Source organism: Fukomys damarensis, unplaced genomic scaffold (assembly GCF_012274545.1).
Source record: "Fukomys damarensis isolate Sample0158 unplaced genomic scaffold, DMR_v1.0_HiC HiC_scaffold_16, whole genome shotgun sequence".
NCBI lineage: Eukaryota > Metazoa > Chordata > Mammalia > Rodentia > Bathyergidae > Fukomys > Fukomys damarensis.
The window spans coordinates 1833185-1855343 of NW_022900928.1; the positions used below are offsets into that span (position 1 = coordinate 1833185).

A 22159-nucleotide genomic window follows, 5' to 3' on the forward strand; every position below is an offset into this window, starting at 1 on the left:
TAACAGGCCAAGGTCTCCTAAGTGAAAGTGGATCACAGCTCTGGAAGTCAGGTTGTGGACTTCAGGCTGAAGAGCCAAGTCTGATCGTCAGAACCAATTTGGGAACGAATGCTACATGCCTCTGGGTACCACCCTGGCTTTCTTGGAGCCTCTCTTGGCAACCTCGGTTGCTGTTTTACAGCTTCAGAGAAAAGCGTGCCTAGGAATTTGGAAGAATGTGCTTTCCGAGTTCAGCACCGAGTGATGACTAAGTAACCAGAAAGCCCAGGAGGGTATTCAGACGAGTATGTTCCGTGCAGATGAGCAAACGGAAAGTCGGCACAGATAAGGCCGATTGTGATGTGCCGCTGCTCTGGCAAATGGTGATTGTTTCATGCGGACAGAGAGGAAGCAAGGCAAGCAACGGACACCCTGCGAGGTCGGTCGGAGCACGTGATTTTGGAATATCCCTATCTAGTGGTATTCTAACTTGTTCTTTAAAAAACACATTTCAGCTTTAAAACAATGGTAATATAGCATGAATTTTAACAAGCATCTATAAAATCATTAGTACTAAAATTGAAATTATTGGGTATAAATACTACCAGATTCTACTTAAAATAGTTCTTCACTACTGATAAACCTGGACACCATGAGAAAGACTGCAGGAAGTATCGTTGACTTACTGTATGTGTCAAGAAAACTAATTCCATAATGTGTCTACCATGGAAAAATCGTACTTGAAATTCCTCTCAGGTAGAATGAATCACAAATAAAGTGCCATAAAACACAGACCTACAGTCAAGGAAAATACTTCGATACCTATAATAAACAACAACTTCATATATACATATATATGTATATATGTTTTTTGTTTTTTGTTTTTGTACTGGGGATCGAACTTGGTCCCTTGCACTTGCACGGCAGGTGGCGGAAACACTGAGCCAAATCCCCAGTCCCTCAACTTCGTAGGTTTTAAGATAAGCATATAGGTGACTGTGGTGAAAGCTGCATTTCCATGTAGTACACTCATGAGTATTTTTAGAGATCATTAGATTTATAGAATTTTAATTAACTCACCATACTTTTATATTTCATTGTAAACCTGCCTCATCCTAATATTCTCTGTTCTGAAAGTGGTGCCGTACAAAATCAAATTAACCAGACTTTTTCTATGCTCTTAAGATTTTAAGGCTACACAGTGTTAACAGTAAGCACAGTGTGGTCCACAGATCTCGACAGGTTCTTCATCATGCATGACCGAAACGCATACCTACCGAGCCACAATTTCTGATTTTCCTTCCTCCCACTCCTGGTAACCCCCACTGAACTTGCTGCTTTGCTGAGTCTACTCTGGTACTCATGAGTAGAACCATGTCTCTCTGGCTGTTCACTTCACTTGGCACGACCTGCTCTGGGCCACCCGTGAGGCAGCAGTCGGCTGCCCCGGGTTTAGGGCTGAGTGATGCTCCAGTGTGTGTCTACAGCCTGTTTTGTATTCGTTCACCGGATGAGGTTTCCAGCCATTCCCACCCCTGCTGTTGTGAATGATGCTACAACACACACGCAGTACAAGTATGGCTTTCAGATCTGCGTTGCAGTCCTCTTGAAGGAGCCAGGTGCTGGATCTGTTTGAGGGTTTTAGGTGCCTCTATACCATTTTCCACAGGGGCTGCACATTTCACACTGACACAGTGATGCATCAGGGCCCAACTTCTTGTGGACACTTGCCGTTTCCCATTGCTTTGACAGTGGCTATCATGACTGGACCAAGGGGACAGCACCCTTGGGCTTGTATTTCCCTGACAACTGGCGATCGAGAGGTCTTCTTACAAACCTGTCGGCTGTCTTCTCTACAGAAATGTCTATTCGAGTCTTTGGCTCTTCCGAATTTTCTTTCCTTTTACTTTTGCTGTGCTGGGCATGGCACTGGGTCCTTGGGCATGGTAGGCACGTGCCTATCCACGAGCTACAAACCCCAGCCCCACCCATGTTAGAATTAGGTGGCCTGCCTTTTGGCAGTTGTTTTTAGGAGTTCTTTGTATATCAGTTTTATCAGATAGATGGCTGCAGTCCTTTTCTCCCACCCTGCGGGCTGCCTTCTCGCTCTGTGGTCTGTTTACATTGCTGTGTGGGTTTCCGTTTGATGCAACCTCACTTGTCCGCTTTTGCTCTCTTTGCCTGTGCTTTTGTGTCACAGCCAAGAAATCACTGACACAACCAAAGCCAGGCTGAAGGCTTGGCCTGAATTTTGGTCCACTCTGGGTTGTTTCATGTTGGTGCACAGCACCCAGGACCTCCTCTTGCATGTGGATATGCACTCTTATGACACCACTGTGGGAGAGACCTCTTTTCCCCTACCTGTCCTTAGCACCACTGTCAAGAGCCATGTGCCATGTCCGCATGGCCTTGATTCCACCTCTTCAGTCCTGCTGGTCTATAAGCCTCGTGCTGGGACGAACTGTGCCGGCTACGGTGGTGTTGTAACGTGTCTTGAAATCAGGAAGCGTGAGGTCTCTGGCTCTGTTATTCTTTCTCATGACTTTGGCTATACGGGGTCCTTTAGGGTTCCACGTAGATTTTAGGGTATTGTTTTCCCTTTCTGTAAAAAGCATCTTTAGGACTTTGATAGGGATTGCATTGAATCTCTAGATTACTGATCTGTACAGACATTTTAACAATGCAAAATCTCAAACCTATAACATGAGACTCCTTTTAATTTGTTAAGTGTCTGTTTTAGGGTTTTTTTTTTTTAAGCAGTATTTTGTAGTTTTAAATATACAAATCTTTTACCACCTTGGTTTATTCCTAAGTATTTTATTCATCTCCACCCCTTATGAGTGGAAGTGCTTTCTTAATTCTCTTTTGTATTGTACAGTGATGGTGTGCAGACAGATAAGTCAACTTTTGCATGCTGTCTTTTTTATCTTGCAATCCTGATGAATATTTACGAGCTCTATCAGACCACAGGTGTGCACACCTGTGCTCGTGTGATCTCGAGTGAATTTTACACATAAGCTCATGTCATTTCCAACAGAGACTACGTTACTTCTTCAATCCTGACTTGGATGCCCTTCACTGGTTTTTGCTTTTCCCTTGCCCAGTCACTCTGGCTAGACTTTCAATGGTCTGAGGCACAAGTGGCAGGAGTGAGTGCCTTTGCCTCCTTCCTGGCCACAGACGAAGGCTTTCAGCTCTTCATCAGCCAGAACATTAGCGGTGAGCTATTTATTATGTTGATGTAATTTCCTTCTATTCTGGGTTGTTTAGGGTTTCCATCATGAAAGTGTGTTAACGTCTGTCAAATACTTTTTATCTTCTTTATTTTTAAAAATTTTATTCTTTTGAATGTGATGTATCATACTAATATTTTGTGTGCTGAACCATCCTTGCATCACAGAAATAAATCTCATTATCATGGTATTGTTGAATATAGTTTGCAAGTTTTTTGCATAAAGATTTTTGCATTTATGTTTACCAGAGATAGTGGCCTATGTTTCTTTCTTGTGGTGTCTTTTTCTGGCTGTGGAATCAGAATAATGCTGGCTTCATAAAATGCATTTGGATGTGTTCCCTCCTCTTCAATTTTTTGGAAGAGTTTGGGAAGAACTGGCATTAATTCTTTTAAAAAATGTTTGGTAGAATTCACCCGTGAAGCCATCTGGTCCTAGGATTTTCTTTGTTGGAAGGTTTTTGATTGCTGCTTGTATTTCCTTACTAGTTTTAGTTCTGTTCAGATTTTTAAATTCCTCATGATTCAGTCTTGCTAGGTTATATATTTCTTGGAATTTATCCATGTTCTCTTGGTTATCCATTTTGTAGGTTTCTAGTTGTTCGAATTGTTCAAAGTCATCTTTGCTGACCCTATTTTCATCTTAGCATCAGTTGTAATGTCTCCTCTTTAATCTCTGATTGTATTTCAGTCTTCCTCTTTTTTGTCCTTAGTCTAGTTTAAAGGTTTACAGTTTTGTTGGGCTTTTTCAAAAACCAACCTTAATTGCGTTTATTTCTGCTTTAATCTTTATTTATTCCTTCCTTCTACCTTTTGGCTTTATTGTCCTTCTTCTCTCTAGTTCCCTCAGTATAGTTAGCTTATTGATTTGAGGCTTTTTCTTTTTAATGTAGGTGTTTATTGCTATCAACTTCTCTCTTATCTATCTCCTAAGTTTTGATGTTGTGTTTTTGTTTTCCTTTGTCTTAAAATGTTTTCTTATTTCCTTTCTGACTTCTGACTCATTGGTTGAAAATATATTGTCTATTTTTCCACATACTTGTGAATTTTCCAGTTTTCCTTCTGCTACTGACTTGCTTTTTTATTCTACTGACACGAGAAAAACCAGCTGGTATGATTCCAGTCTTTATAGGTGTGTGGGGACTTGTCTTGCGACCCAACATAGGATGTGTTACGAGGAATGTTCAGTGTTTGTCTGAGAACGTGTGTGCTCCTGCTGTTGGGCAGAATGTGCCTGGTCATTCTTGCTGAGTGCTGTTCAAATCCCAGTTCCTTACTGATCTCTGTCTCGATGTCCTACCCAGTGATGAAAGCAGACCGCTCCCACCCTCACTAGTACTGTGCTGCCATCTAATTCTCCCTTCAGTTCTATCAGCATTTGTTTCCCGTTGTGGGTGCTCTGATGGGCATAAGCACATTTAAGTGATGTCTTCACAAATCAATCCTTTACCATTATATCATGTACTTCTTTGTTTTGCTGTAATTTTTGAGGCAAAATTTTTCTGTTTCTTCTGCACAGATCTTTGCAAATGCTACGTCTTAGACTTTACAGAGTCTCATTTGGTTTGATCAAGTCTGCTGTCGAACCCTCTATGAATCTTCCCTTCAGTTCTTGAATTCTTCAGCTCTAAGATTTGTTCAGTTCTTTTTCATATTTGCTGGTCTTCTGTTGAAATTCTCATACTGTCTATGCATAGGTTTTCCGAGTCTCTGTATCACAGGTACTGTGCATTCTCTGTCAGGTAACCGACACGTCTGATTCTGTGAGTCTGCTTCGGAGAGTTGCTTGGGCACTGCTCCTGCTTCTTCAAGCTCCCTGTGACTGTATTTGTACCCACAGACTGGCTTCACACCAGAACAGACTCCCACCAGCTGGCCCAGTAAGCAATTCCGGCAGTCTGAAACCCCCGTGGCGGTGTCTTCTTGGATGTCTGCTCCAATCCCCTTGGTAGAACTGCCGGTTCCTTTCTGCTCGGGACCTCGACATCTCTTGTCCCCCGGCTATCTCTATACTGCAGGGCAGGTCTTCTGGAGCAGCAGACCACCAGCCTGCTGGCTCACTTTTCTTCTCAGTGGCCCTAGGCATCTAGTGTATTTTGGTTCTCATTACTACCAGGCCCAGCTGGAAAGAAAGCAGTCATGGAAGCCCCTGCAAAGCCGGAGTGCTGGACGCACAGTTCCATCCTCTTTCTCCTGAGGGTGGCCTGGCCATCCTGGCCCAAGTCTGCTACATCAGAGGTGGCCTGGAGTGGCACACTGTGTGGCTCCTCAGTTCTCAGTGGACCCCCGGTGTGTGGAACCCCCAGGTCCCTCCTACCTGTCTCTGGTAAGCGACACAGAAGCCAGTCCCTTATGTCCCTCACCCCCCAAGTCAGAATGCTGGCAGTGAGGTGAGTGGAGGCTTCTTTTTCCTTCCGAGAGACAGGCTGGGAACTGAGAGTCTGCTCTTGAGGCATGACACGGACTTCCAGCCTCCAGAGTTATGTAGAAACATTCTCCAAAGCAACAGCGTGAGGAAGTGGGCCTGCAGGAGGTGGTGAGGAGGATGGAGGCTCCTGCTGAAGGCCTGGCACCTGACGACAGAGGTGAGGCTCTGCCACATGGGACCCAGAGCTGGCCCTGTCCCTGAGGAAGGGCCTTCATCAGACATGGCTTTCCGGCACCCAGCTCTGGACTGCTGGGGCTCTAGAACTGTGAGAACTAAGTCTGCTCTGTTGATAACACACCAGGTCTGTCACTCTGCTGCAGCAGCACACATGGCTGAAACACACCCTGCCGAGGCCCTGATGCTATGCTGGGGAGGCACCAGGGCAAGAGCTGCCTGGGGGTAGCTGGTGAGGCTTCCCAGGGGAGCCTCTTCACTGGTGACAGAAGCGGGTCCCTGTGCCACCAGTCAGGGTCTCGGAGAGGAAAGAAGTCCAGGCATCCTGTTCTACTCTTGCAGACATGGCTGCTGACTCCCTCAACTGGCCTTCTGAGGACGATAATCTCGCTGTGTAACAGCCGCTGCACTATTTGAGGGCAGGCTCTGCGGTCCATGTGGCTGAACTCCACGTGGACCAGGCCCGAAGAGTGAGGCCACACACGCGTGCACAAGCAGCAGCACAGCGCTCTGGTGAGTCTCACGGCCGCTCTCTGACAGAGACGGCTGAGTGAATAAGGGTGGCACTTGGCTCTGGGTTGTCATCAGAGGATCCGTTCATTCACTGTCATCATGGACAGCTAATATCAGTTCATGAACTAGCTGAAGGATTTATGTATGAAGGCCCACAGCCTTCTCACTGGCTCCCATGATAACCGAACAAAAGAGGGTGCAGTGTAGTGACCAAATTCAGTTCTAATGTGCCAGCATCCGTGTCCGTAGTTGTTGGTATTAAACCTCGCATCATGGGCAGTGTTTTATATTCTGCTCTAGACTGATTATTTGGCTACCATTTCCATTTCACTTTTGCAGCGCCTCTGTTAGGTAGAGCCTGAGGAAACCAACCCATATATATTTTTATTGCTAACTCAGTACATAGATACTGATTGCGGAAGCAATCTGTGCAGAGGCCTCAGGGAGTCTGGTGCAGGGCAGCCATCCCCTCAAATGGCGCCTTCTCACCTTGTGACGTATTTGAAATACACTGCACTGACCTTCTCGGGCCTTATAAATGAGCAAGCACACTCTAACATAAGTTGGGATTATAGTAATGCTCTGTCTTACTGGTTAAAAACTTTCTCTCGCTTTTGATTTTGCTTTGAAATTTGAAACATGAAGAATAAAGAGCATGAAGAACAATATGAGATTTTTCACCCCTAACTGACATGACTATTAGAGATAGAATATAGAATTATTCCACAACTTATTTCTATCTGCTAGGAAACAATTCAAATAGAAAAGCCCAACTGACCTCCTAAGATCCACGCTGTGACTTAGCACGAGTAAGGAGATCACACTGTGCCCTTTCAAGCCAACTTTAATTTTGGTTTCCAAACAATCTGTATCTCGTTCAAGGTTAAAAGCACTAAAAGTACACACAAATGCTAAGGAAAATCTTAAAATTTCCTGAAATGCATTAGCCAGCCTGTTTGTATAACAGCACCCTGTTTGTTTATGATGGTCCACATCATTAATCTAGATAAATAAACGCGCAGTGAAGGGAGCTGGGTTTGCTGTGCTGCCCATTACCCAGCAACCGCTGGTTACGACCGCTCTGGGGCAGCGCGGCCGCGCACAGCACCTGCTGCTCTTCGCTGGGTGCTGAGTGAGCAGGCAAGCTGGGATGCAGCCTGCTGCTGTCACCCGGGCGAGGCCAGGGCACTTATCTTGTGAACTTTACTAATTTTACCGAAAATGTTCATGATTATCCCAATTAGAAGATGGGTACACTCAAGCTTTTGAACAGTATCTCTATGTTTGAAAATGCTCAATCTTTAACAAATGTCTGAATATCCACTGGGGAAATGACATGCTACTATTTTTTAAAAACAATTCTGTGAACTTTGAAAAATTGTAATAATATATGCTTATAACAAATAGAAAATAATACAATATAGATATACGTATAAAGCAAAAACTAAAAGTGCCCTCCATATCCCCAATTTCTTTCCTTCCTAAAAGGAAGAGTATAGGTAACCACCCTTTCTTTTAACATATTGTAGATTCTTTTTTATTACTAAGAATAACTTCAGAAATGAACTAAAACGTAACAGGGCCAGGGATTTAGCTTGGTGGTTCTGCTGCCTGCCCCAAAAGCACAAGGCCCCAAGTTTGAATCCCGGTACAAAACAACAACAACAACACACACACACACACACACACACACACACACACAAAACTGTAAAGTAACTATAAATCTGATCACAGAAAAAAACCTCTTTGAAATAGATATTGTAAACAATGCATCAAAATATGTAATATAGGAAAAGATGAAGCCAAATCAAACGTTTTCCTTCAACTTAGTATTTGAATACTAATAAAGATACAAAGTGGATGGCTTTGGACACCTCTGTGTCTATTATTTCTCTGCCGAAGGTGAGGCATTTCTGTTTCTGTGTGTTTCCAAGCTGCTGAGAGCTCACAGCCGGCCCTGGGCGCCTCAGCCTCTGTCCAGAGTCAGGCAGTATGACCAGGATGAGGGCCACCACACGTGGGCAGCTTGACCCTCACCATCCTGACTCTCACCTGGGCACAACCCTGTCTGCCCAGTTGGCGCTTGGTGGCCGGGCACAGTGCATGGAGAGGCGGGCCTATTTACTCCACAGTGATGTCAGGCGCACAGACGGGAGGGCTCTGTCAGGGATAGGCATGGACCAGAGGTGTCTGGCCAGCTCACCCAAGAGTCTGGGTAATGTGCAGAGAAAGCCCTTTTGGTGGTCAGTGAGAGGGGTCGCTTTATCTTCTCCTCCTTGAGGGGAGGGCTTTGCTAGAGAACAGGTCACCGAGTTCTCCAGGTCCTTATCCTATGAAGCAGCAAGTTGGGGCCAATAAATTGTTCTGGTTCGTAGTCACTCTATGCAACAATGTAACAATGAGACCTGGCTCCCCCCACCCCATTACTCTGACAGGGATCCCTTTACCTTACAGGCGCTTCCCTGACAGGAGAAACCCAAATCACGAACAACAAGCTAAAGAAAAGATAGGGAGATGGATGTTTCTCAGACGGGGAGGTCGGGAGAGGGAGGGCGGGAAGGGGATGGGAAGCGAAGACAATGCGTACTGTCCTGCGTCCCCGCCAGGAGTGCGCACACCAGGAACCGGGAACACTGGCTGATGACAACAAGAAAGAAAAGAACAAGCATTCCAAAAATAAAGCTCAAAGCGGAGGACACAGACCCTAAAGGCCATTAAAGTCAATCCCAGAGAGTACTGTAAAACTATGAAATTTGAGCTACCTGTTTTTAGTCTCTTGCTACTAAAAGATATTTTGAATATGAAATACCCCTCAAAAGATTGAGCTCCAGTTGAATCCAAGAGCCGTTTTCCACTCAGAAAGAGTTCATTATAATTTATACTTTTGATTTTTATTGTTTATGAAAAAGATAATCCATCCAGCATATTGATCTGCTACCATGTCACATGGTCCATGGGCCCCCACACTGGGCTTTGGGAACTCTGATCCTACACAGTAACAGTTAAAATAGGAGGTTCCACCATCATCAGACCATCACAGGAAATGCCTTGTGAAGCAGGGCATGCTTTATTCTTTTTTAAGACTTCCACATTATTTCAAGCACGGATTTCTAAGTGGGGACAGTGTTACGCTGAGCCTCCTCGTTTCGTTTCATCAGAGGTTCCAGTGTTGACTTGGGACAGGCAGGGTGAGCGCCTGCGACACGCAGTTTGGAACATGCTGGCGAATCCTACCCAGTGAGCTCGGACACACAGGCCACACGCGATCGCAACAGAGCTGCAGTCCCCTTCCCATGGCACCCCTGTGCCGAGACTTACTCCTCCCCTCGCTGGTCTCCCTCCTCCACCCCCTTCCCTAGTCATCAGCTCCCCTGAACCTGCTTTCCATGGGTCACTGTTGAAAAGCCTTTCCACCCGCCCAGACGTAGATTCCCTGACTCTGATCTGACGTTCCTAGACGGCTTTTCCACTGCAGAAGAGGATGACCCTGTTTCCCCACTCTCAAGCTCTGTCCACAGGCTCTTCTAGCAGAACCATCTGGTTTCAGCCTGGTCCCCTCTGTCCGGGTTCCCTGGTAACCCCGCCCCCCAGGCCTCCCTACCTCCTTAGCCCTCTCCTTCGGGGTCGGAGCTCCCGCTCAGGCACCACTGCACCAGGCAACCCGAGGACTCTGCTCTGCACACCCACCTGTCTCGGTAGCAGCACAGAAGACAGACCCTGCCCTGAAAGTGCGGATGAAACAAGGACCTAAAAGAGGCTTGGTGACAGGCCAGACTCCGCCCAAGGAAGGCCAGACACGTCTCCTCCACAGCCACCACCAAAGTGTCCACAGGGAAGTGTGCGGGAAGGAGCCACATTAGGGGACACCAGAATTGTGTTTATTGGTACATTTAGGGATACAGTACAGTCACATTCATTGTTGGGATCATGTACCTCTACATGGCAAGTCTTGATTCTCATTTTTTCCCCTTACCTCTGCCCTCCCTTCACCCCCTCCTCCCCTCCCCATCTACAAACACTTTATTTTCATCTTTTCATTCTGTCACATTTTTTTCTTTTCCCTTTTTGTTCTTCCCCTACGCATCACACCTTCCCTACACCTTTAGCTCCTTTCTTCCCATTTCTAAATGTCTAATTTAATCTTATTAGAATCTTATGCATTGTTGCAGATTATTCACACCAGGGAAATTATTCGGTATTTACACATGTGTGACTTATTTATTTCACTTAGGAGTATATCTTCAATATGTATCCATTTTCCTATGAATGAATCTATTTTCTCGTTCTTTATGTCTGAGTAATATTCCATTTTATAGAAAAACCACAACTTCTTTATCCAGTTCCCAACAGATGGGCAAATAGGCTGTGTCCAAGATTTAGCTATTATAAACTGTGCCGCTATAAACATGGGTGCACATACTTCTCTGTGATATGATTCTTTTAGTTCTCTTGGAAAGATACCCAGCAGAGGGATGGCTGGGTCAAATGGAACCTCCAGTCCAAGCTCTTTGAGGTATCTCCATACTGATTTCCATAGTGGTTGCACCAGTCTGCACTCCCACCAACAATGGAGAAGGGTTCCTTTCTCCCCACAACCCCGCCAACATTTGTTATTGTGTGATTTCTTGATAGCAGCCATTCTTTGTGGGGTGAGGTGGAATCTCAGTGTTGTTTTCATCTGCATCTCTCGAATGACCAGGGATGTGGAACATTTTTTCAAATATTTTCTTGCTGCTTTTACTTCTTTGTCTGAGAAATGTCTGTTCATTTCAGATGCCCATTTTTGAATCGGGTCTTTATATTTGGGGGGACTGATTGTTTTGAGTTCTTTATATATCCTTGATAATAGTCCTTTGTCTGAGGAACAGCTGGTAAAAAGTTTTTCCCACATTGTAGATTGTCTCTTAGTTCTGCTGATGGTTTCTTTTGAAGTACAGAAGCTTTTTAGTAAGACGAGATCCCAGTTGTTGATTCTATCTGCTAGTTCCCGTGCTACTGAGGATTTGTTCATAAAGTCTTTTCCTATACCAATGTCTTCCAGAGTTCTGCCTAACTTACCTTCCAGCAAGTTTAATGTTTCTGTTTTAATATTTAGATCTTTAATCGATTTGGATTTGAACTGAGTGCATGGCGAAAGATAAGGGTCTAATTTTAATCTGTGGCAGATTGACATCCAGTTTTTCCAACACCATTTATTAAAGAGGCTTTCTTTCCTCCACTGAGGATGGTCAGCTCCTTTGTCAAAGATGAGGTAGCTGAGTACATCTGCATTTGTTTTTGTGTCTTCCAGTCTGTTCCAATGATCCTCAGGCCTATTTCTTTGCCAGTACCATGCTGTTTTTATCACAGTGGCTTTGTAGTATAGTTTCAAATTGGGAATTGTTACACCTGGGGGACACCAGAACTGTGGAAAGGCAGGGCTTGTGGCATGAGGAGATGGCTCTTCTTTCTTCCCCTATCCTGTCTTTTATCTTGCTCTTATTTGTACTCAGGGTTTCTTATAGAAGAGACACCATATGACATTTGAGCCCAAGGTGCATCCACTTTCCTACAAATGACTCAAGCTTATCCTTCTTTCTGGCAGAGTAGTACTCCACCATGCATAAATGCTACAGTGGAAATTCTATCCTTGAAGCTGGTTTCACCGGTGCCAGGAAGGCTTGGAGGAACCTACTCACACTGGCTGTGCCTTCAAGATGGAAAGCTCAGTGTTCCAGCTCCGTTCATCACCTGCTCAGGCACAGGACATTCTGAGCTGTCCCTGTGTCTAGAGGGAGGCAGAGAGAACACCAGTGCCCACGCCTCATTTCGCTCGGGGAGTACCCAGGAGGCTCCCCAGTGACTGCCTGGCATAGGAGGCTGGGATGGTCACTTGGGGCCAACACTGGGAACACTAAGTTCCTAGGACCTCTGGGGCACATGTCCAGCCTGAGAGTGCTGGCGCTGGGCCCTCAGCCTCAGAGGTGGCCAGAGAAGTACTCACACCATGCACATGCCTGCTGCTTTTTCCTGGTGCACCGACTCGGAGGAAGTGGGGCCTGCACAGGAGGAGGGGCAGAATCTTCAGAAGTAGATTCCGCTCTCCAGTTCCTTCCGCCTTGTTAAACCGGGAAGCCTCCCGCTCCACTCTGTATCAGGCAGGCGGCAGAGGGGATGGGAGGGAACCTGCACTGGAGACTTTGTTGTACCCAGGACAGCATGTCAGTAGGAGAGTGTCCCCGAAGCTGTCCAGCAAGGAGCAAGTGACAGTGCTCCCAGGATGCACCTCCTGCACCAATTCCTCGAGGAACAGGTTTAGCACGTTGGTCCTGGCTCTGATTTCACGCCTTTGTGTGAGGGCATAAAAGAGGTGGCAGGCGGTGGCATCACACCTGGCCTGGACACCTGCAGGTTTCTCTAATTCTCAGCAGAGAATGAGCACGTGTCTCGGAGATGTGGAGCGGAAGTGTTGAGGAATTAGGTGGCTGGACAAGTTGACCTGGCGGTCCTTCCAGTAGCATCAGGCTAGATTTTACAGCACTAAATTCACTTGAGGTAGTCATCCTCCAGCAGCCTGGCCAGTTAGGGTGAGACGGCAGGGGCCAGCATGAGCACTTACACAAGAAACAGAACATCATCTCTAACAGGGGAGCACAGAAAGGGTGCCTGGGCTGACACCCTTCCCCCACATCGCTGCCCTGCCAGGCTTCCCCACGGGGCTACAGGCAGATGGCAGTGGTGCCCGGGAACCCGGCTGCCCGGGGTGGAGCTCCAGGTGCCTGTGTCACCACCTCAGTCATGAGCCTGTGCAGTGCCCAAGCGGAGGGTCTCAGGCTGTAGTGGCACAGGCTCTCTGACAGTGCAGTCCTGGGGCGCCCACAGATCCCTCTGCTTCTTTTGCATTTATTCTCTCTGGCTCCTTAACACAGAGCTCAGTTTATGATCGCGGCTTTTTGTTTGCTTTAGAGATGCTGGGGCTGGAACCTCGATGTCCCTGAGAGCTGCCTTCGATGTTCCAGCTCAGTGAGGCAATAGCTCATTAGCCTGAGGTACTCGTGCTCAACTTGGAATCCAGAATCTTCTAGAAATGCGCTTGGGGACAAAGCCTCCGGCAGTGCCTCACTCAGAGGAGCCCCACTTTCTCCGCAAGGTCTCGTTATGCGCTGCTTTGGGTCTCCAGCACCCCAATCGTCAGTGTGCCTCGGTCAGCAGCTTCCCAACCTGCGAGATGGGGCCAAGACGCACACCCAGACCGCCAAGGACAGGCGAGCGATCCACACAGCGCTTCCACCAGCACCGCCATCCTCTGTTCACTCCACGCATAGTCGGGGTCCATCTGCAGCCTCGTGAGCATCACACAGACCTGCGCTCAGGAGGCCCAGCGCACTGCGAATCCTGCCTTGATACTCTGGTCAGTGGGGCAGGGGAGGCTGCAGCCCTGTCCCGCCTCCCGGGATGGCGCTTTCCTAGTGCCTTCCCAGCTGCTTCCCACCCCCAGGTGCCCCTCTCTGCCCTGTCCCTGGGGTCAGGGCTGGGCGCACACCCTAGGGGAAAGGGGGTGCCCGGCCGACTTCCCCACTGCTGGCCCGAGACATGGGTGAGGCCCTCAGGGCCTGCGCCCGAAGGAGCAGGGCCTCTGTGGGTGCGGACGGCGCCAGCCCAGGGTCATGCAGGCGCAGGGGGACAGGCTGCTCCTGCGATGGAGCCGCACTTCCTCCTGGACGTTCTGAACAGGAGGACCTGTGCTTCTGTCTTCACTGGCACCGCCTGAGGGGCCCACAGCACCCCTCCTCTTCCTCCTTGTTGTCACACGCAGTGACAGAGGACAGGCCAGGAGCACCAGCATGGTGACCACAAACTCCGGGCACCTCGGAAGGGACTCACGCAGCTCGGTGTCCCTCAGCGGGCTACCCTATTCAAGGCTACCTCCTCCTTCCTGAATTCTTACGTTTTGGTGCTTGGATAAAAGAATGAATACACAGAATACCGAAAAGTCTTTGTGGGAGGCTTTTCTAATCCAATGGCCAAGCTGGGTAAGTGTGGTTTTATCGGAGAGGCATCTTAGCTGCTGAAATATTTAAAACACGCTGTGTATTAGAACACGGCAATGACACGAACTGCGGTGAAAACTGTAATTCTTCACCCGGTTTGAGTCCACAGGGAGCCTGCAGCACTGCAGGCCACACTGCAACACTGAGGGGTGACAGAAAAGAGGGGAGGTGGGCCAGTGGGCGCCATCAGCAAAGCCGGGCTCACCCACGGCACCAGCGGCTGAACTACAGAGGCCCAAGAGGAGCCCACAACACGACCAGTTCCTCCACTTTCAGTTTGGTCCACATCGATTTTCCATTGCAGTATTCTTCTCAGCCGAGCCATCTTGTTGGAGAAATGATTGGCTGGTTTATGTCTTCTGATTGATTAATGTCCCCAGGGTGCTGCCAAATCTGAACCTGCCACCGTCGAGTCCCCCGCAGCCCTGCTGGTCCAAGCGAGCTTCCGAGAGGAGGGGATCCAGGTTCCGGCTGGGCAGCTGACAGCTTGGCTATGGGCTGAACACAAAACCAGGAGCTGAAAGCAGTTTTAGAAAACAGATTTTTTTTTTTTTGGTGGGGAGTAAAGCCAAAATAGTTAAAAACTTTATAACACCCCACCAGTGCTGTGTTGTGCTATCCCAGGATCTGTGGCTGGGCTCTGCAGCACCCGTGCTTTTAGGCTTCTCTTCATGGCTGCGGGTGAGCAGCCGCATGGAAGCCACACACCCAGCCTGGAAGGACCCGCTGGCCCAGGAAGCTGCATTGGGCATTGGGCGGACCATGTGCGCTGATCGCCAAGGCCCGAGCGGACTCACCCTTCTGGGGCCTGTGTTCAGCACATGGCCACGCAAGCTGGGAAACAGCCCGAGCGTCAAGAGTCAGCTTTTAGGCTGCCAAGTTTCGGAAGAGTCAAAGCCCCAAATGCAGGACACGGGGCACGGGGCATGGGGTCCGGCTCCGCACCGCTCCCCTCCAGGCCCACTGGCCACAGCAAGACGGCAGGCCCGGCTCCTCCATCCGGCGCTAAGACGAGGACTCTGTACACACAGTGCGTTAGTCCCCGCCAGCGCGGACACTGGAGCAGGGCACTCTCGGGATTCAGCTGACCCCTCCTCCCAGTCCTGACACAGGTTCCCCAAGGCCAGGCTGGCCAGAGCACTCACACGTCAGCAAGCTTTACTACTCCTGGCCAGCTGCTCGGCTTAGCAACCGACGCAGACCTTCCTGCCTGTCCCCGGCCCGACGGTGGCGCAGCAGGGCTGGCGTGCGCCGGATGAGCAGCTCACCCTTCAGCAGAGCTCAAGCAGAACTACGCAGGCTGCCAGGCCACTTAGGGACCAGGCAGACACAGTGACCTCCGTCAACAGCGGACATATGCTGAGGTCAAAGAAGAGGAAAAAATAAATTACAAGTAGCTGCCCAGGGAGAAAAGGGGTGTAGGGTTCCCCCAGGGCAAGCAGCATCTGCAGTGGAACACGGGCTCCGCTCACGTCTAGTTTCGAGTTTCAGCCCTCCTGGCTGTGGCGAGACTGTGCTAATCATCGTCTGCCTCAGAGGTTGGTTCTGCAGTCATGGTGACGGTGAGGTCTGCTGACAGGAGATGTCCCAGTCAGTGCAACTTCCATCACCAAAATTACTTCAGAGCGCTTAGTAAAATATATACTTGGGAAACCCTTTTATAAAAGGCCATTCTAGTGACTAAGTAGCAGAGTCCCATTAGGACTTTTTTCAGGATTATTTTTTGAAATCTGCACAGAACACAGAAGAAGTTGACTCTGTGAAGAGCACCCGCACATCACCGTGTCCTGGAGCCTGTGCAGTGGGCCTTCCGGCACACTTGCCTTTTACGCCTCCGAACACCTCTGTGAGCGCCAACTCATCACACTACAGTGAGCGCGACAGAAAGCCACAGACAGCGCCACACTGTAGCCACTTCCGCTTACGGAATTCAGCCTTGCTGTGGTTGTTTGTTGGAGACAGAAGGGTCTCTGTGCACAGTGCAGGCTGGCCTCGAACTCCTGGCGGGCCTGCCACCACCCTCCTGAGTGTGGGATGACAGGCATGCGCCACTCCCAGCATGGCTCTTTGTTGTTGTGGCTAAGCAAGTTTACTGAGAAAATGCACACCCCGTACAACGCAGCCTTGTGGTTCATCTTTCTTACACTAACACTTAGTGGGGGCAAAAACGGACATCCCCGATCCTTAACACACGAGTCACACGAAGCTGTGGCTTTCCATCTTCTCCTTATAAACACAAAGAAGTTCAAGTTTTAAAATAATCAAATTTTCAAATTTGGAAAAGCCCACAGAGCCTTCCTCCAGTCCTAATACAATAAGAAATTTCACGATGAGAATAACAAGTGGCATCATTACGAACCTCCTTCTCAAATCCGAGTCTTCAAGACAACACTCTGCTTCAGTAGCAATCGTCCATGGGAGTGGTGGCCCCCACCTGGGACTGCACCCTTTGAACCTAACACTGTGCAGCTGCTGCAGGCGCCTGTGCGTTTCTGCAAGGGGGGGGGCTCGCTCTCCCCCGTGAGTCTTGGTGGCCTTACAGCCACCCCAACCTCTGGAACAGGGTGCATGTGAGTTTCCTGCCTGTCAGGATGGGCCCGGGGACGCCACCCAGCCCCTGCTTTCAGAGCCTCAGATGCAGTGTCCTAGTCGGCCACCCTGTGGGAGGAGGTGCTGGCCTGAGAAGCCCAGGTGCTCCAGGTGAAATCACAGCCAACAGGGTCCCTTCCAACCTTTCCCTTTTAGACCTTCCTGGCCAAGGACTACGGGGAGCAGAGGCCCAGGGTCCAGGGTGCACCTGTTACACCCTATCCAGTTCCCCATCTGGGAAGGCTGGGGTGTGAGGGTGTGAGGGGAGGTGCATAAGGCAGAGTTTTGGGGTGGCTGGAGAAACGGAAATGATAACTATAGCCTGCCTGGTCCCCCACCCCACCCTGCAAGGTAAAGCACAAGGCTACCATTTTAAAAGGAAATATATCTTTTCTTTGGCAGGGAGATCTGCATTTAGAAGATATCTTGCAAAGTATCACCTCAGATGGTTAATGCTATCTGCTATATTTAGGTAGGCAGAAGTTTTTATAAACTGCTGCCCTGGGAATTTCAAGATATTTGTTAGTCAGTTCTGGCTGTTGGCTGCAAAATATTAGTTGCCCATATTAGGGAATAAAGAGACACGTGTGAAAAAGGATTTCACTTGATTGTCAGGCAACTATGCATGTGCTTACCAAAATCACACATGTATTCCTACTTCCATGAACAAGCATTCGCCCTGTACCCTGGACTCCTGCGGCTACAGACCCTCAGAGGAATACTTTCTAATGTGTAAAATAAGATTCCCTAGATTTCAAAGGAAACAAACTGCACTGAAATGTTATCAAATAATAAACTCACTTTTACTGATCTATACAGGCTTTTTCAGTCAGCCATTAATAAGGCTTGCAGGAGACTTTATATCTGCTCAAGGATATGAACATAAATAATACTCTGACATATTTAATGCGTGCACTCCTACATGGGGGAAGTCTGCGGTCTCCGCTGGTGCCAGCGCCTGGGCTGCTCCTGGGGAGGGTGCCCTGCTCCTCACCAAGTGCTATGTCCGTAGGAAGGCAAACACTCTCTTCTTCCCTCCCTCCTGAGCTTCTGGAACCTCTCACTTTAGCCACAGACTGCTTGTCTTTGATCCCTAATCCTTCGTTCATCTACAGCCCTGTAGGCTCTCGGCATGTGTGACTTCCCTGTCTGACTTCTCCCCTTTTGTTGCTCCCAGTTAAGAAGCTGGGAGACAGTGGAGATGAAAGAAGCACGAGACCCTGGGCGTGGGCAGGTTCTTCGGTTCAGAACCACCCATCACCCTCTCCCCCAGCAGCGAAGTCTCAAAACCCACCGACATGCCCAGTTCCACTTTCTCAGGGAGGTGTCAAGCGGACCCATGAGACCTCCTCTCCCGGAGCTGCTACTGAGCCGGGAATCAGTCTGCGCTTACTTTAGTACTCTGCTTCTCTTTCACCACCGTCAGTTGTGTCTCCTCACCTCGGCGAGGAAGGAAGCAATGCAGGGCATCTGCAGATCTCCATTGCTCAAAGCGAGTACACAGCAGGTGCTTGATCTTTTTGTTTTAATTTTACTTTTGGTTCTGGAGTGTGAACTCAGGGCTTCATGCGTGCTGGACAAGCATTCTACCACTGAACTATATGCTCATCCCTTTCAAAAACTTTATTTTGGGACAGGGTCTTGCTGACTTAAGTCCACGCTGGACTTAAACTCATGACTTCCTGCCTCAGCCTCCCAAGTGGCTGGGGTTACTGGTGTGTGCCATCACGCCAGGCAACACACCCTTGGGTAACGCTCATCCTATCGGTAAATTACCTTCACTGCTGTGGGAAACGGAGTCTGCTGTAACGTTCCTTATCATCACTGCCAACCGCGGAGGCCCATGAGGATGGGCGACACGGTGCACCCTCCGTGTCAGGGACTCCTCGGGGCACCTACGCAGGCGCTCTTTCGGTAATTCACATATTCGCTTAATTCTCTCATCAACCCTACGACAGAGGTATCATGTTTATCCTCACTTAAAGATGAGGAAACAGAGGCACAAACTGGCACACAGATGGAGGCGGACACTGGCATTGTTTCGCAGAGCCAGTGCTCTTCATCCTTATACGAGACCCTGCTGGCGATCTCATGAACACAAGGTCTCCTTGTCTGGGTCTGTAGCCCTACCATGGAGTCGCGCTCTGACAATCAGCTTTCCTTCCTCGGCCGCCTGCGTCCTGGGCTGGCTAATCATTAACTCCGCACTTGTGCTGTTGGGTCTTGTTCCAATAACGGCAGCTCCCATTTACTGAGTGCTTGCTATGTGCCAGACCCTGGCTAAGTGACTTAATGCACAGCTAATCTCTGTAACAACCCTCGGAGGCAGGAAAGGAGCCCAGCTCATATTTAAATAGTAAAAGATTAAGCAGTAAAAGAGCCAGGGTGCTAACCCACAGCTGTCTAACTCCAAATCCACGCTTGAAAACACTGCTCGCTGGGCTAGGAGACAGGTCAGTGGCAGCACGCTTGCCTACCTTGCTCCAGGCCCTCTGGGTTTGACCCTCAGCAGCATAAACATGAGACAAACCCCACGAGATACGACCACCCCATGTGCTTTTGTCTTACTTCTTCAACTAGATTATAACTTCTTTGAAGGGAGAGATTATTTCTTATGCTTTTTTGCTGACGGCACAGGATTCTGATGTCTAGATCCTACTCATTACTGAAAAAAAATCCTCCATGTTTTAATCCATCCAAATGTCATTTCACAGATTCAGCCCAGTGTGGTATGAAAACGCAGGGATCTCTCACCCACTGCATGTTTTCTGAGCACCTCCCTCCAGTCTTCCTGTGCAGCTTCCTTATCGTCCAAAGGGAGATGCAGCTATTTATAGAGAGGGTTCAAGATTACACAGCAGTAACATCTGTAAAATATTATAGCTTCTGTTGCACAGCAAGTGGTCAATAAATGCCTAGCTTCTTAGTTATTTTTCTTTGAAACACAATTTTTGGCCATGTCTGTTGTGGCTGACTTTAGAAAACAGTTTTGTAAAAATGCTCGTGTTTGCTTGTGCAATAGTTGCGATATGCTGTATGTAGTTTAGTTTCTTTTGCTCAAATTCAGCTAAAATAATAAATATTAGCTTATTTTAAAACTGAGAATTCCATCTGAGCCTGTAAAGTATCCCCTCTCTCTACCAAAGCAGTTACTGATCAGCAAACATGACAGGCCCGCAGAACAATGGTCCCCCAGAGACGCCCACGGCACAACCTTCCAGACTTGTTACCTGCTACCTTACACGGGCAAGGACAGTAAGTTCACAGATGGGATTAAGGTTGCTAATCCATCGGCCTTTGTCAGAGTTTGGATCTAAAGTGTCCCCCAAGCTTCATGTGCTCAGAGGTGACTAAGTTATGGGGTGCCATACTCATCCCAGATGAATCCACTGGTGAGTTCCCAGCTGAACGTGCTATGAGGAGGTGGAGCCTGGTTAGATGTGGTCCCTGAGGCGCGAGCCTTCCCTGAGGCCCTTCCACCAGACTGTTTCTGTCTCGGAGCCAGCCGACCACGGACTGAACCCACTGAAACTAAGACCCAAACAAACCTCTCCTTTTTTAAGTGACAGGTGTTGCCAGTTTTGTCCCAGTAATGGGAAAGTGACTAATACAGCTCCAAACTAGAGAGATTATCCTGGTTCGTCTGTAGGCCAGTGTAATCACAAGGGTCCTGTAAGGTAAGAGAGGGGCAGAAGAGAGAATCAGAGAGGTCGAATGTGGGGATCCCACCGTAGGTTCGGGCTTAGAGGACAGAGGAACAGGCTGAGGGAGAGGACGCTGTGGGAGCAGGAGAAGGTGAGGTGACAGGTCTTCCGATGGCCACCAGAAGGGACTTGGCCCTGGGAGCCCCTTGATTTTAGTCCCAGAGGATTAACTCTGGTTTTCTGCTCTCCACAGATCAAGGAAATCAGCTTCTATTGTTTTAGACTCAAATTTTGTGGTAATCTGTTATAGCGGCAACAGGAAACTAATAAAGTATATAAGTAACACCACAAATTTGGAATTTACAAAAAAAAATGTTGTGGTTTTAAACAGGTGACTGCATGAATAACAACAATGTATTCTTGATTGTACTGCGTACATAAACCAAGTAAGATGAAACAGTGAGTTTTATCCTTATGGATGCATTACTAATATTTAATTAGCTGGCAGAGAGACAAGTTCAGACTTTAGTCATTAGAAATGTCCTATTTGTGAATGTGATTAAAAAACAGTAAGGGAAGTTTAACGACAGCAGGAGGGAGTTTTGCTTGGTAAGGAGAAGATACTTTTGACACTGGCATTTAACGATGCCATAAATAGTTGCTTGGCCAAGTAGTACTACAATGTATTGCCTGGCTCTCAAGTCCCTGTATTTACACCCGACGCCGGCCACTTTATCTTCTGATGAGCTCGCCCACTCCTGCCCTCCCAGGCTGTCCGCCTGCCCTGTCCCCCACTCGGCACAGCCAGCCCTCCCTCAGTACCAAGACCACACTCACTCTCTCTTGCTTGCATGTTATTTATTATTTCAGCTTTGAGTATCGTTTCTGTCTCTGCTCCTGACGACGAAAGGGGGCGGATAGGTTCCTAGGGCTTCATTATATGATTCTCCATTTTCCTAAACATTGTAATACCTCGGTGCACGAACGCTTCTGTTGGTGAACAGTTTGGTTCTCAAACAGAAGCATTTCACAAAATTTGGCTTCCCTTCTCAAACTGTGCATCAGGTGACAAACACGAACTCAGCATCTTTCCCAGAACCATGGGATGAATGAAGATTGTGAGGTGAGGTACCGCTGTATTTGAAATGTTCTTTAATAAAATATTTAAAAGTAACTACCGGAGGTACCCTTCTATCTGTAACACATTCTTTTAATTTCTAGGGTTCTCCTTCCCTAGGACCAGAAAGGCTGGGGGTTTAAAGTGGGCTGGGGATTTAGCTCAGTGGCACCACGCACATGCCTGCCTTGCAAACACAAGTTCAATCCCCGGTACCATGTTTAAAAAAAAAAGAAAAGAAAAAAGAAATTATCTCTAAAGTTATATCTTTTCTGGATGAAGAAACGTGACATAGAGACCATGGTTGTTCAAACAGTCATGGCCTCAACCAGCATCCTAGTAGATTTCTACAGATTAACGTATATTACTCAAGATAGAAATTTCACTGCTGCTCAGTAAAGAGAAGCACAAATAATCCAACTGACAGACAAACTGTTTATATCATCTTTGTAC

At 48.0% G+C, this 22159-nt stretch overlaps 1 protein-coding gene across 1 annotated transcript in view; it reads right to left on the reverse strand.

Moving 5' to 3' along the window:
* Positions 1 to 11693: 11693 nt before the first annotated feature.
* Positions 11694 to 22159, reverse strand: part of Elp4 (elongator acetyltransferase complex subunit 4) — a 154149-nt gene continuing 143683 nt past the window's right edge. Inside the window, exon 10 of the mRNA XM_019209987.2 lies at positions 11694 to 14854. Coding sequence (XP_019065532.1) covers positions 14669 to 14854 — 186 coding nt within the window. The 3' untranslated portion in view covers positions 11694 to 14668. The remainder of the gene's footprint in view (positions 14855 to 22159) is intronic.